Source organism: Gekko japonicus, unplaced genomic scaffold, assembly GCF_001447785.1.
Source record: "Gekko japonicus isolate JY-2015 unplaced genomic scaffold, Gekko_japonicus_V1.1 scaffold430, whole genome shotgun sequence".
Classification (NCBI taxonomy): Eukaryota; Metazoa; Chordata; class Lepidosauria; order Squamata; family Gekkonidae; genus Gekko; species Gekko japonicus.
Genome location: NW_015171516.1, coordinates 51,436 through 66,436, shown reverse-complemented (window position 1 = coordinate 66,436; position 15,001 = coordinate 51,436). Strand labels below are relative to the sequence as shown.

The window sequence follows — 15,001 nt, the reverse complement described above, 5'->3', positions numbered from 1 at the left end:
TTTGGCAACCCTAGCCTCCCCCCCCCATCGCACCTGACATCCCCTTTGCCTAAAACATCTTCTCGCAGATTGTGTAAATGCCAGGTGATAGAGTGTGACTCCAGTCCTGGGCAGACGGTCACCAACCTCCAGGTGGTGGCTGGAGATCTCCTGGGATTGCAACTGATCTCCGGGCAACAGAAAACAGTTCCCCTGGAGATTTGGAAGGTGGAATCCATGGCATCCCTCCCCTCCTGAAACCCCACCCTCCTCAGGCTCCACCCACAAAATCTCCAGGTATTTCCCAACCCAGTGCAGGCAACCCTATTGTGCACTGTGGGTCCACTTGAATCTCATCGCAGTCAGTTAGACTAAGCAACTGGGGAGGGGCTGTGGCTCAGTGGTAGGGCATCTGCTTGGAATGCAGGAGGTCCCAGGTTCTATCCCTGGCATCTCCAGTTAAAAAGGGTCCAGGAGGAGGTGATGTGAATGACCTCTAACCTGAGAACTTGGACAGCCTCTACCAGCTTGAGCAGTCAATACGTAACACTTCACTTCAGTGCTGTGTTTCAGGTTTCTGGTTAGTGCCAGGTTTATTCATCTTGTTACAAAATTTGTAATCCAGCCGTTCTGCCGTAACTGATTTCTAAGGTACAGATCCTATTGCACTGTTTAATGCCTTTTTCTCCCTCTGGATTTGCTGCCAGAGGATGTTGCGATGGCCACAGGAATAAACAGCTTTCAGAGGGAATTAGATGGATTAATGGAGGATAAGTCTATCAATGGCTACTAGCCCTGGTGTCTGAGGGGAACCTCCACATTCAGAGGCACTAAGCCTCTGAATCCCAGAGCCAAGAGGCAACATCAGGAGAAGGCCTTGGTTTCTATGCCCTGTTGTTGGCCATCCAGAGGTACTAGTTGGCCACTGTGTGACACAGGAGGCTGGAGTAGATGGGCCACTGGTCTGATCCAGCAGGGCTCTTCTTGTGTTCTTACAAAGGCCTCGGCCTCTATGCCCTGTTGTTGGCCCTCCAGAGGAACTGGTTGGCCCCTGTGTGAGACAGGATGCTGGACGAGATGGACCACTGGTCTGATCCAGCAGGGCTCTTCTGTTCTTAGGAAGGCCTCTGCCTAGGGTTGCCAGCCTCCAGGTGGGGCCTGAGGATCTTCTGCTTTTAAAACTGATCTCCAGCTGACAGAGATCAGCTCCCCTGGAGAAAATGGCTGCTTTGAAAGGTGGACTCGATGACGTTGTACCAGGCTGAGGCCCCTCCCCTCCCCAAAACCCACCCTCTCCTGGCTGCATCCCCAAAGTCTCCAGATATTTTCCAACCCAGACCTGGCAACCGTACCTCAGCCTCTCTGCCCTGTTTGTTGGCCCTCCAGAAGAACTGGTTGGCCACTGTGTGAGATGAGATGCTGGACTAGATGGACCATTGGTCTGATCCAGCTGGGCTCTTCTGATGTTGTGATAGATGTCCCATCCTGTTGATTTGTTGACTTCCTCTGCCTAACCAACCTCGAGTCCCTGTGAGAATGGCTGATTATAAAGGGTAAATAGATAAAAATTAAAAATTTACCTCGATGGATCAATGTTCTGATCCAGTATAAGGAAGCTCCAAGTGCTAAAGGTTCTAACCTCTAAAGCCCTCAACGTCTGGGGCCAATGTACCTGTAGGACCTCTTCTCCTGGTATGTCCCCAGAAGAGCCTTGCCCTCCCAAGACCAAAACCTGCTGGTGATCCCAGGCCCAAAAGATGCCTGGCTGTCCTCGCCCAGAGCAAGAGCCTTTTCAGCCCTGGCTCCTGTCTGGTGCAACCCTCTACCTGGAGCAGGGCTCTTTTTGTAGAAAAAGCCCAGCAGGAACTCATTAGCATATTGGGCCACACCCCTGACAGCACAGCTCATTAGAACATTAGGCCACACCCCCATGTTACCAGTAATGTGGTTATCCAGCCGCACCCACCTTTTGCTTCTTATTCTGTTTACCTTGTCTGTTGTCAAAACCCAGGGCTTTTTTGTAGCAGGAATTCCTTTGCATGTTAGGCCACACACCCCTAATGTAGCCAATCCTAATGAGTTTCTGCTGTTGGGTGTGGCCTATTATGCTAATGAGTTCCTGCTGGGCGTGGCCAACTTCGGAGCCAGCCGGAACTCCGTTCCTGTGCGTTCCTGCCCAAAAATAGCCCTGACCTGGAGACATCTGTGCCCTGTGGGACCTTGTACAGCTCCACAGGGCATCCAAAACAGAGATGCTCCACCAGGCCTATGGCTGAGGACGGCAACAGTTTTCCCATCTCATCCGGCCCATGACCAAACCTCCCCCGGAGGAAGTCACCACATGCAGAACAGACAGAAGGTTGCTTCCACTGGTTTTATTGGAATTACGACTGGCTGTCTGGTTTTAAATTTATTCATTTATGTACTACGATGTTTGAACTTGAATTGTGTTTTAGCTATGTTGTACACTGCCCAGAGCCCTCTGGGGGAAAGCGGTTTAGAAATTTAATAAATAATCCGACTGCAGGACTGCCACCCAGGTCCCTCCTGCCTGCTCTGAAGTATCTACTTGGAATAAAAGCAGTTTTAAAATGCTAATGCTAATAATGCTAACGCCGCTGCTGCTGATTTTCTAGAAAACTAGCAAAGTCTACCTTGGTCCTGATCCTCGTCTTCGGAGTCCATTACATCGTCTTTGTGTGTCTCCCTCACAACTTCTCAGGGTTAGGCTGGGAGATTCGGATGCACTGCGAACTCTTCTTCAACTCCTTCCAGGTGAGCGGGTCGTGACGCTCGTCCTCCCGAGTCTCACGGTTTGGTGATCCATAGGGGAGATTCGGCCCTGGACTCCGGCAGAACTATGCAGGCCCTCTCCGAGGTCCAGAGAGGACCGGGGCAAATGTGGCTTTTGAGATACCTAGCCATAATAAGAATAAAAAATCGTGACTCGTGAGAAAAAGCCACCCACAAATTATAATTTGGAATTAACACATGTCTAGATGGGAGCCTCGGGTTGCTAGGTCTTACCTGGCTGCCGGCGGGGGGCTCCAGCCTGGGTTCCTGAATACCAAAATTCCACATTGAGCGAGGCTGACAGTCTTGTGGTGCCTTTAAAAAGCTTTTGGGCCATGAAAAGACTAACAGACAACTCGTGGGCAATTGACTGCAGCAAGAAATCTTTCATTCCAAGGATCTGCAGTGTGCAAGGGGACCTCTGGTACCCAAGGGGACCTCTGGTACCCACTCGGGTTGCCAGCCTCCAGGGGGTGCCTGGTGATCTCCGGCTATTTCAACTGATCTCCAGACACAGAGATTAGGCAAAATGGCCTCTCTGGAAGGTGGGCTCTGTGGCATTATACCATATTAAAGTCCCTCCCCTCCCCAAACCCCGCCCCCCCAAATCTCCAAGTATTTGTCAGCTCGGAGCTGGCAACACTACTCGCGAAGGTTAAGCAAACTGGCAAGGAGCAACCCTAGCTGAGAGAGAACGCATACTGTTAGATCGCCACTAACAAAGATCCGGAGAGTGATTTCGACAAAGTGAACAGCTTTATTGTAGGTACGAACAAGCGCTCGCAATAAGTCATAACCAGAACAGTTTCACACTGGGAGCTAGGCTTCTTTTAAACGTTCCCGGCTAACGTAGCCACGCCTACTTGCAGATAACAACCAATGATGTTGTGTAGATAAACTCCATTGAGCGTTCTTCCCTCGCAGGGAATTAGTCCCGTTCTGATTGGTCGCTGTTGCGGGCCGACCAATGATAAGTTAGCTCGGAGGAGCCTTCCTTGTCTCGAGCTTAACATTGAAAGTGAATGTGGTGATTCACATATGTCTTTTCCGAAGACACCACACATACAAAGCACATTCATTTGCCACGAGGTTTCTTTGAGGGTAGCTTCTGTCCAGTTTTGCTTTGTACAAGACAATAAAGGCTGATGAGTCTCAGGAAAGAGGTGATTGGGGGACAAAAGTTTATAAAATCATACATGGGGCTGACCGAGAGCTGACCGAGAGCTGACCGAGAGAACTTTTTCTCCCTCTCCCAAAATACAAGGACTTGAGGACCTCCAATGAAGTGGATGGAGAGTAGATTCAGGACAGACAAAAGGAAATTCTTCTTTATACAGAGAGTGACTAAAACGTGGGATTGGCTGCCAGAGCATGTAGTGATGGCCACTGTCATAGACAGCTTAAAAAAGGGATTAGACAGATTCATGGAGGATAGGTCTATAAGTGGCTACTGGCCATGGTGACTGAGGGGAACCTCCACGTTCAGAGACACTAATCCTCTGAATCCCAGAGCCAGGAGGCAACCTCAGGGGAAGGCCTCGGCCTCTGTGCCCTTCGGTTGGCCCTCCAGAGGAACTGGTTGGCCCCTGTGTGAGACAGGATGCTGGACTAGATGGATCTCTGGTCTGATCCAGCAGGGCTCTTCTTATGTTCTTAGGAAGGCCTTGGCCTCTATGCCCTGTTGCTGGCCCTCCAGAGGAACTGATCGGCCACTGTGTGAGACAGGATGCTGGACTAGATGGACCACTGGTCTGATCCAGCAGGGCTCTTCTTTTGTTCTTAGGAAGGCCTCGGCCTCTCTGCCCTGTTGTTGGCCCTCCAGAGGAACTGGTTGGCCCCTGTGTGACTCAAAAATGATGGTCACAGTCACAGAACAGACCGCAAAAAGAAGGCAGAAACTGTGAGGTAACTGCGCTAGATAATATTTCAATAATAATCACAAAAATGTACAAAAATGTGTGCAGAATTTATATAATTTTCTGCACACATTTTTGTACAATGTTGTGATTATTACTGAAATATTATCTAGCGCAGTTATCTCACAGTTTCTTTCTTCTTTTTGTGGCCACTGTGTGAGACAGGATGCTGGCCTGGATGGACCACTGGTCTGATCCAGCAGGGCTGTTCTTATTTTCTTATTTTCTTTTGACTTACCGGCAATTCCAATGCTAATTCAGCATCACCACGCCACCCAGTCCTACACATACTTCAGGCAGGCTATTTGCTGTCTAGAAGTTTTTTAATCTCTCCATGTATACAGCATCTCTCTGTTGCCTTATTTTGTTAAGATTAATGCAGCTGTAAAGCTGCTCCCAAGGGGTGGGGGAGGAAGTCGATAACCTCCCGACGGTGTGCAGCGACCGGCCTCTGCCGCAATCTTGCAAAGCCAGTTTGCATCGAACTCCACGTTTGCCTGTCCAGGAGGAGTTGCCTCCTGGAGTAGCCCCGACATCCCATAATGTTGCATTTGTATGCAGTCAAGGTTGGCGAGAAGCGGATGTGGAATTTTGGTACGCTAAGAACGGCATTAAATTTTGACGGGCTGAACTCAAATTGCTGTGGAGCCGGTTATTTCGTGTCCACTTCATGCTGCTCCTCTCGTAAAAAATGCCGAGCCTTTGCATTCGATTATGAAGCCCAGATGCCTCCCTGCCCTTCCACAGAAGCAAACCCAGCAAGTGGAAAACAGGCATCTCTAAATCAGTATTCTTTCTAGGGATGCCAGCCTCCAGGTCGGACCTGGGGATCCCCTGAAATTACAGCTCATCTCCATATCACAGAGATCAGTCCCCCTGGAGAAAATTGATGCTTTTTTTGGTATTTTTTGCATTTTTAAGTGTGTGTGTGTGCAGCTGGAAGTTATGGCAACCTCTGGGGGATATTCAGAGAGGTGGCTGAATAAAGCCTGCCCCCGCCTCCTGACCACTGGTATGCCAAGGAGGTCTCCCATTCAAGCAGGGCTCTTTTTGTAGCAGGAGCTCCTTTGCATATTAGGTGACACGCCCCCTAATGTATCCAATCCTCCAAGAGCTTACAGAGCTCTTCTTACAAGGGCTACTGTAAGCTCTTGGAGGATTGGCTACATTAGGGGTGTGTCACCTAATATGCAAAGGAGTTCCTGCTACAAAAAGAGCTCTGCATCCAAGTACTTGCCAGAGTCGACTCTGCTTACGTAATTACTCCGCACTGTTACTGGTGGATTTTTTAAATATTATTGTTCCCAGTTTTAGGCTGTGGTTACACGGCAAGGCAATTAATTGCGCCTTATTCCCGATGCAATTAAAACCGGAATATTTTTCCCCCCGAGTTGGGATGTTCACACATCCCTCCCTGAACTGCAAGCTTCCCTTCCCCGCCTACCCACCTCCCCCCACCCCCAGCAACTTTCCAGCCACCGGCCCGATGAAAAGGAAAGGAAAAGGCACCTTTGAAAGAGTTCTCCTTTCCACCCAATGCTGCTGGCTAGCTGGGCTCCCTCCCCGGTGCCGTGGGCTCCCTCCCTCCCTCCTAACGCCGCAGCTTCGGGGACTCCTGGGGCGGATGCCAAAGCCCGCTCTCCTGACAGCCCGCCCTCCCAGCTTCCTCCCCCAGAAACTTTCAACGCCGCCTCCATGCCGGGGGACGGCAAGCAGGACTTTTCTCCAAGCAGGAGGAGCACTTGTTTACTCAAGCGCTCAAAGTCAGAAGGAGTTTTTAAAAAACACAACAACAACAACGCACAGAGCAGTCAGACGGCCCTAATTGCAATGATTGCGAAAGATGGCTGTCCAGATGGGTGAAATCACACGTTCAAAGCGCAAGTGCCAGGAAAATCCTTGATTTTCCCGGGGGCAGGAAAACCCGGGAGCATTGCGGGAGTGAGCCCGCTTCAGCGCGGGAGGTGGATTCGCCTGTTTGATCAGCAAGCTTCAATGCGGGAGGGAACAGCGGCGAAACCCGATCAAAAGGACCGTGTGACCACGGCCTTATGGGATGTCTCAGCTATCAGTTAGTTTGACTGCTTAATAACATCCTATTTGGTCAGTTGACAACTGGACTTTTGTAAAAAAAGATTGCGAGTTCATTGGTCCTGGTGTTGTAAGTGACTGCAGTGTCGTACTGCTTTCAACAGAGTCATGTTTGTGAATTCTTACTGGTGGGACTTGTATATGATTCGGGAGCCTCTGAGATGCAGCCCACTTTCGGAGCTTAACATATTTGGTTATGGTAGCTTCCAAGGTCTGACGCGATCGGGCTTGCCTGGGCTATGCAGTTCAGGGCGAGAAGATTGATGCTTTGGAGGGTGGACCCTGTGGCCTTGTACCCCACTGAGGTCCCTGTCTTCCCCAGGCTCCATCCACCAATTTTAGGGTTGCCAACCCCCCCGGTTTGCCAGGGGTCCCCCATTTTGGGGGGTTCTACCCACCACCGGTCAGATGGCCGGCGGGGGAAGCCCCACCCCAACACCCACAACCACCCATCTCTCTCCCTTTAAGTGTGTGGAACCCGTGTTTCCTCCCAAGCCTGATCTCCGCAGGCTTGCAGGGAAATGCCAGCTTCGTGCTCTTAAAATGGAAACGCGGCTGCTCTTAAAGGGGAAACGCCGGCTCCTTTAAGTGCAGGGAACTGCAGTTTCTGGAGATCTGGCGCACAGGCAGGTGGGGGGCGCAGACATCCCCAACGTGACATCATCTTGTTGGGGATGCCCCGCCCCCTCCAGGAATGCCCCCAAAGTCCCCCGCTGGGGGTGGAAGATGGACTTGGCAACCCTACCCAATTTCCAGGAGTTTCCCAACCTGCATCTGGCAAACCTACACCCTCCCCCCCGCCAGTGGCCATGGGTGACGAGGCAACCTTAATTATTCCAAGCATGTGTCTTCTTTGTTCTTTCCCCTCACTTTCTGCCCTCTGAATCAGGTGAGCAGCCACGTTGGTCTGAAGCAGTAGAGTAAAGCTCGAATCCAGCGGCACCTTCAAGACCGACAAAGTTTTATTCAAGGTATGAGCTTCCTTGTGCGCATACACATGCACGCGCACACACACTTCCTCAGATACATTGACACAGAAGTTAACAGTCCATACATATAGGCAGAGGGTGAACAGCAGATTAGCATACAGCACAATCCCAGTCCATTTAAAACATTTCAAACATCTTCACTATGTCGTATGCTAATTTGTTGTTCATCCTCTGCCTATATGTATGGACGGTTAACTTCCACTTCAGTGTTACCTAAGGAAGTGAGCGTGCGCACGAAAGATCATCACCTCGAATAAAACTTTGTTGGTCTTAAAGGTACCCCGCTGGACTCCAACGTTGCCCTCTGAATCCTTCAAGCCGTTCCAGGCCTCTTCCTTTCTCCTCGGTCATTTTGTTTATAAAGCCGGAGCTTTATGGCAGCATCCGCTTCATGGCTATTTATTTATTTATTTATTTCATTGCATTTGTTAGAAGAAGAGATTGGATTTATACCCCGCCCTTCACTACCCGAATGAGTCTCAGAGTGGCTTACAAACTCCTTTCCCTTTCCCTCCCCACAACAGACACCCTGTGAGGTAGGTGGGGCTGAGAGAGCTCTTGACAGAAACTGCTCTTTTTCAAGAACAGAAGAAGAAGAAGAAGAAGAAGAAGAAGAAGAAGAAGAAGGAGAAGGAGAAGGAGAAGGAGAAGAAGAAGAAGAAGAAGAAGAAGAAGAAGAAGAAGAAGAAGAAATTGGATTTATACCCCGCCCTTCACTACCCAAAGGAGTCTCAGAGTGGCTTACAAACTCCTTTCCCTTCCCCTCCCCACAACAGACACCTAGAGATCCCAAATCTCACCAAATCGCTACGTGGGATCCGGATGTCTTCGCAGAATCCATGGCGCGGGGACAGCGAGATGCGTTGCACCGCCGTCGCCAGGACATGATGCTACGCATCGCTCTGGCAACGGGGCTGTTTGGAGCCCCGTTGCCAGAGCGACACGTTGCGTCGAATCCTGGTGACAGCGGGTGCGACACGTCTTGCCATCCCCGCGGCATGGATTCTGTGAAGACATACGATCCCCCGCCGCAACTTGGCAACCCTACAGACACCCTGTAAGGTAGGTGGAGCTGAGAGAACACTGACAGAAACTGCTCTTTTTCACTTTGAATCCAAGCTGTAGTTTTGTGTGGCACAAAACTGTTTTTTTGCTTATAGGGAAGATGAGCAACTGAAACCTGTTGGGATATTTGCGAGTTCTCTTCCTGTTTGTCATGAAAGCATTTCCTGTTTGTTACACATGCTAATTTCTAGTTAGTGATCCAATAGAATTGTCAACACGTTTTTCCTGCTAGAGCCAGGTGATAGGATGCATAATTAGTTAGTGTCGGGCCCCATGCTCCCTCTAAGCTGAGGAGTCTTGTGAGCAAGAATTCTACATTTGTGAGCTACTGGCATTAAAGTTGGGAGGGAGCGATTTGGCCACTAGTTTGCTCCGGAGCCATCCTTCCTGAGCTAAGGCAAAAATGTGTGAGCCAGAGGCTAAAGAACGGTGAGCTAGCTCACACTAACTCAGCTTACAGGGAACACTGGTTGGGATTCTCCAATTGGATACTCAATAGTCTGGGGATTAGCCAAGGGGGAGAGCATAGGGTCTCCATTTATTGCCCTTTGTTCTACTCCTAGAAGTTTCCTCTGAGTCACAAGTTAAGCCCTTAGAGAAGCAGCATGTAACCTAGAGCTAGTAAGGATGATTCATTTTACTTTTGTTCTCCAAGTACCTAATCTTTAGGTCCCGGCCACACGGCAGGGAAAACACCGGTCAAAGTGCGGCTAATTAGAGCCGCACCAAAATAGAGACGCTGCGGGATCCCGTGAGCCACGCGCCGTTGCTCCCCGGCACGATCAGATGCCGGGGAGGAAGCCAAACTGCGCATGCTCGAGCATGCGCAGTTCGACCGGGGGGCGGGGATGCACTGGCGCAAGGACGCGCCGCCGATTCCACAGCCGCACTTGCCGCAGCCCTTTCGATTGAACCCACCCGGTTAGGTGGTTCTTTTTTGGTGCGCTTTTTCGGCAGAAGGGACAGATGGGGGACAGGCGCAGCACGATTCCCAGATGTTGCTGTGGGATCGCGCCCATTTGCTGCGGCCCCGATCCGTCCCTCTCCCGGCCCAAAACCCCTCGTGTGAACAGAGCCTTTAGTAAAGTTAATTTTTTTCTAGACAAATATACCTGTGTCTGGCTGCTTTAATCCAACTCTGCTATTTTTGAATCTCGGTACCCAACGAAAGCTTTTACAGAAATGTGTTCCACCAAGGAGCAATGAATTCATATTCTATATTTGATGGTAAAGAAATTAGAAGTGAAAGGAAAGGACCTACCAGGAAACTGTGGCTTGTTTTCTGTGAATGCCTATTGCGCTGTTCAAGAGGGAGAGGAGGGGGGATTGCATTTTGCTTGGGGGGTCCAAAACACCAGGCTCTAGCCCCATGGCCTCCCCAGCTCTGTCCTATCAGAGGGTGTTGTGTCCGCTGTATATTCTCTTAGCCACATGGGAGCGACTTGTCTGGGGAGGGGGCTTCCTCATGATTAGGAGAATGTGTCAATGATCCAATCACGTGGGTCTTCAGTCCCCTCTAGTGAAGTCGGGATGCCAACCTCCAGGTGGGGGCTTAAGGTTGCCAGCCTCCAGGTGAGGCCTGGAGATCTCCCGCTTTCACAACTGATCTCCAGCGGACAGAGATCGGCTCCCCTGGAGAAAATGGCTGCTTTGAAGGGTGGACTCTATGACATTGTACCCTGCCGAGGCCCCTCCCCTCCCCAAGCCCCGCCCTCTCCCGAATCCACCCCCAAAGTCTCCAGGTATTTTCCAACCCAGACCTGGCAACCCTGTGGGGGCTGCAAATCTCAACTGATCTCCAGACGACATACATCACTTATTTGTTTAAAACATTGGTTCCACTTCTCCCGAAGAAAATGGCTGCTTCGGAAGGCGGGCTCAGTGGCATTATACTCTACTGAGACCCCTCCCTAAACCCCGCCCTCTCCCAGGCTCCTCCCTCAAACCTCCGGGTATTTTTCAACCTGCTCTGCAGCTTCTGTAGGGGTTTGGAGCCATTTGTGGATAAGGGGAAGCCCAAACAATGAAAACTGAGACCCACTTTCTTTCTCTCTTTTTTGTATTTTTAAATACATGCATGTGTGTGTGTGTGCTTGCATGTGAGTGTGCCTGTGCACCTGGAAGCCATGGCGACCTCTGGCGACTGACCCCTATCAGAGGCCTGGAGGATATTCAGAGAATATCCTGAATGAAGCCTGCCCCCGCCTCCCGACTGCTGGTATTCCAAGGAGGTCTCCCACCCAAGTACTTGCCAGAGTCGACCCTGCTTAGCTTCCGAGATCTGACAGCCCGGGGCCTACTTTCATAGGCTTTGTGACCCACTTTTGGGACTTAGGACCCACAGGATGGGAAACGCCAACATGCAGTGCTGGCCTAGTTCCTCATCTCCTATTCTGTGTCGACTGGTTAAAGGATGGCTGCCCTTTTGCTTCAGGGATACTAAGACACGGTATGAGGTTCATGCTTCGAGATGATGAGATATTGACAAACCACCCATTCCTTTTTTCTTTTTCTTTTTAATTCTTCTGCAGGGTTTCTTTGTTTCCGTCATCTACTGCTACTGCAATGGAGAGGTAAGCAACCAAGCTCGGACAGCGAGTTATACTTGGCCGAGAACATCCCGTACGTTTCTGTCCAGTCCTCGATCTGTAAAATGGGGATGACCGCAGCCTACTCCACATGCGCATTGGGAAGACAGACGGGCTTTTGCCTTTCCTCACGTTTATCAGCTGGTTGAGTTCTTTAGCTAAAGAAGTCAAACAGAGGAAGGCACACTGCTGCGTAGACTTGGATCTGCTTCTTCAGATCCAGTGACCCCAGTTGCCAAAAGGAAAACCAGCGTCACAGTAATGTAAGGCCTCGCAGCTTCAAGAATATTATCACAAAACACCTTGAGTATCCCAGGGGGTCTCCGACGTGGTGCCCGTTCATGGTGCCCACTAAGAGTTTTTAGAAAGTGGGCGGGGCCCAATGTTCCCTCTAAGCTATGGAGTTTTGTGAGCAAAAATCCTACTTTGTGAGCTACTGGCATTAAACTTGTGAGGGAGCAATTTGGCTACTGCATAAATTAGTTTGCTCTGGAGTCATCATTCCTGAGCTAAGACAAAAATGTGTGAGCCAGGGGCTAAAAAACTGTGAGCTAGCTCACACTAACTCAGCTTAGAGGGAACACTGGCGGGGCCAGGTGGGGCTCTTGTCCAGCAGTGCTCCCAATTGGCCCCTGACGATCTGATTGGCTTTGCAGATTAAAATAACATGGTTTCAGTGGCAGGTGCCACCGCCGTGTTTGTTTTATTCTCTCCCACCCCTCTTCCCCAGGCTATATTTTGAATAAGCCACTGTATATTCTGAATAATCAGTGTATATTCTGAATAACCTGTGCTCGGGCTTGCTTTATGGGTGTACCTTTGCCTCCAGGGGGGCAGTCATTTGTGGCTGGCCCCGCCTCCTCTGGCAGCCATTTTGTGGTTGCGCCTGTCACCCTGTGTGTCAGAATTCCAGCAGTGCACACAGGCTCGAAAAGTTTGGGACCCTTGAAGTATTTGATCCAAAACTGCTGAAAGGCAACTGTTAGTTTTCATCGCCAACAGATGCTGATAGAAAGGAGTTTGCATAAAGTTCAGTTGCAGGTTACAGCACAGCTGTGGTCAGGCCGAGGCCTCCAAATTCAGCACCCGTCTATGGCCTTTTAGTCCCCTGTGCATGAAACCAAGACGTAGGACTACAGAGATAGGCTTGTGTAAAGGTAAAGTAAAGGTAAAGGTTCCCTTGCTTGAAAGCCAGTCAAATCCGACTCTAGGGTTGTGGTGCTCATCTCCGTTTCAAAGCCGAAGAGCTAGCGCTGTCCGAAGACGTTTCCGTGGTCATGTGGCCGGCATGACTAAACACCAAGGTGCACGGAACGCAAATCAAAGTAAAAGATCTGGGAGTTACTCCTGTGTAAATTTGGTTAAAACTGAGATGTCTGGTGGATTGGAAGAAAAATGTTTTTCGGGAATTAACATGAAATCTGTTGTATTCCTGCACTGCAAAGGGACTGAAATGCACTATCAGAGAGAGAGAGAGATTGTATATATTGGTGTATTTCAGAGCTGCCTGTGGCATAAATAAGTGAGTAAATGACCTTTTGAACGGGGAAAAGATCAGCGTCGTGCCCTCTGAGCAGATTGGCAGATTTATCTCTTATTTGGGGCTTTTGCTAGTGTGCATAATTTATTCCGTTACTGCTCTCCATGGAGATGGGCCGGATGCCGTGAAGGAGCCTGAAGTTCTTCCCCTCTGGGCCACCCGGAATAAGAGCATGAGAACATAAGAAGAGGCCTGCTGGATCAGACCAGCGGTCCATCTAGTCCAGCATATTGTTTTACACTGTGGCCAACTAGTTGCCCTGGAGGGTGAATTGGCCGTGAAGGGCCTCCCCGGCTGCTGCCTCTGGTGTTCAGAAGTTTACTGCTTCTGAAATGGAGGTTCCCTTAACTTGCCCAGGCTAGTAACCAACGATGGACCAAGAATGTAAAGCCTTCTGTGCTCACGGAGCTCACTATGTCCACCAGCAGTGGAGTCCAGCGTATTTATTCACTGAATAAAGAAGTACTTCCTTTGTCTGACCCAAACCTGTTGCCCGGCAACTCCGTTGTCTGCCCCGGTTACGAGAGAGAAAGTGCTCCCTGTCCACTTTCTCCACCCCCTGCATCATCTAGTTGCCCTGGAGGGTGAATTGGCCGTGAAGGGCCTCCCCGGCTGCTGCCTCTGGTGTTCAGAAGTTTACTGCCTCTGAAATGGAGGTTCCCTTAACTTGCCCTGGCTGGTAACCACCGATGGACCAAGAATGTAAAGCCTTCTGTGCTCACGGAGCTCACTATGTCCACCAGCAGTGGAGTCCAGCGTATTTATTCACTGAATAAAGAAGTACTTCCTTTGTCTGACCCAAACCTGTTGCCCGGCAACTCCATTGGCTGCCCCGGTTACGAGAGAGAAAGTGCTCCCTGTCCACTTTCTCCACCCCCTGCATCATTTTATAAACCCCTCTCATTGTCCCCCCCCCTTCAGTCGTCTCTTTTCTAAACTGGAAAGTCCCAGGCTGTCCAGCCTTTCCTCTAGGGAAGGTGCCCCAACCCCTTAATCGTCTTGGTTGCCCTCATTGGCTTTTCTTATATCCTTTGCTTTTCTTATATCTTTGCAAACCTACGCGATAGAAACATTTTTTTTTCCTTTTAAGATTGGTTAAGATTGTCAGACCAGGACCTGGGAGACCCAGGTTCAAATCCCCGCTCGTGCCATGGAAGCTCGCTGGGTGACCTTGGGCCAGTCACGCTCGCAGAGCCTAACTTGCCTCACAGGGTTGTTTGTGAGGATAAAAGGGAGGAGAGGAGTAGATGTAAGGCACTTTGGGTCCCCGTGGGGAAGAAAGGCAGAAGAAGGAGGAGGAGAAGACGACGAAGAAGACGACGAAGACTAAGACGAAGAAGACGACGAAGATGACAAAGAAGAAGAAGACGAAGACGAAAACGAAGAAGACGAAGACGAAGAAGACGAAGAAGACAAAGAAGAAGAAGAAGAAGGACAGACAGATGGTGGGTGGGTAGGTAAGTCGGTGGATGGATGGATGGATGGATGGATGGATGGATGGATGGATGGATGGATGGATGGATGGATGGATGGATGGATGGATGGATGGATGGATGGATGGATGGATGGATGGATGGATGGATGGATGGATGGATGGATGGATGGATGGATGGATGGATGGATGGATGGATGGATGGATGGATGGATGGATGGATGGATGGATGGATGGATGGATGGATGGATGGGGCAGGGATGCTCTGTATTCTTGGTTCTTGGGGGGCCACAGTGGGAGGGCTTCTGGAGTTCTGGCCCCACAGGTGGACCTCCTGATGGCTCCTGGGTTTGGGGCACTGTGTGACACAGAGTGTTGGACTGGACGGGCCATTGGCCTGATCCAACATGGCTTCTCTTATGTTCTTTTGTTCTTCACTTGCACAGAAAGATGATGGTTTCAGAGTGGGCACAACTCCATGTTTGATAGGCAAGGGAGCCCGTCTTTTGCGAGTCAGTATTCAAGACGCCTTGCAAAGGAACTCCCTGTGATTCCTGCCCTAAGCCCCCTTCCTAGCCTTTTGGCCTGGCTGCTTCCTTTGTTTCTCT

The 15,001-nt window shown here is 50.2% G+C and overlaps 1 protein-coding gene and 1 non-coding gene across 2 annotated transcripts in view; both read left to right on the top strand.

The window, feature by feature from the left end:
• The window catches only part of PTH2R (parathyroid hormone 2 receptor), a 106,607-nt gene that overhangs the window by 91,174 nt on the left and 432 nt on the right, over positions 1-15,001 (top strand). The window contains exons 12-13 of the mRNA XM_015419381.1: positions 2,616-2,754; positions 11,365-11,406. Coding sequence (XP_015274867.1) covers positions 2,616-2,754; positions 11,365-11,406 — 181 coding nt within the window. The remainder of the gene's footprint in view (positions 1-2,615; positions 2,755-11,364; positions 11,407-15,001) is intronic.
• Positions 366-437, top strand: TRNAS-GGA. Its single transcript has one exon. It is a non-coding gene; the product is annotated as a tRNA-Ser (tRNA).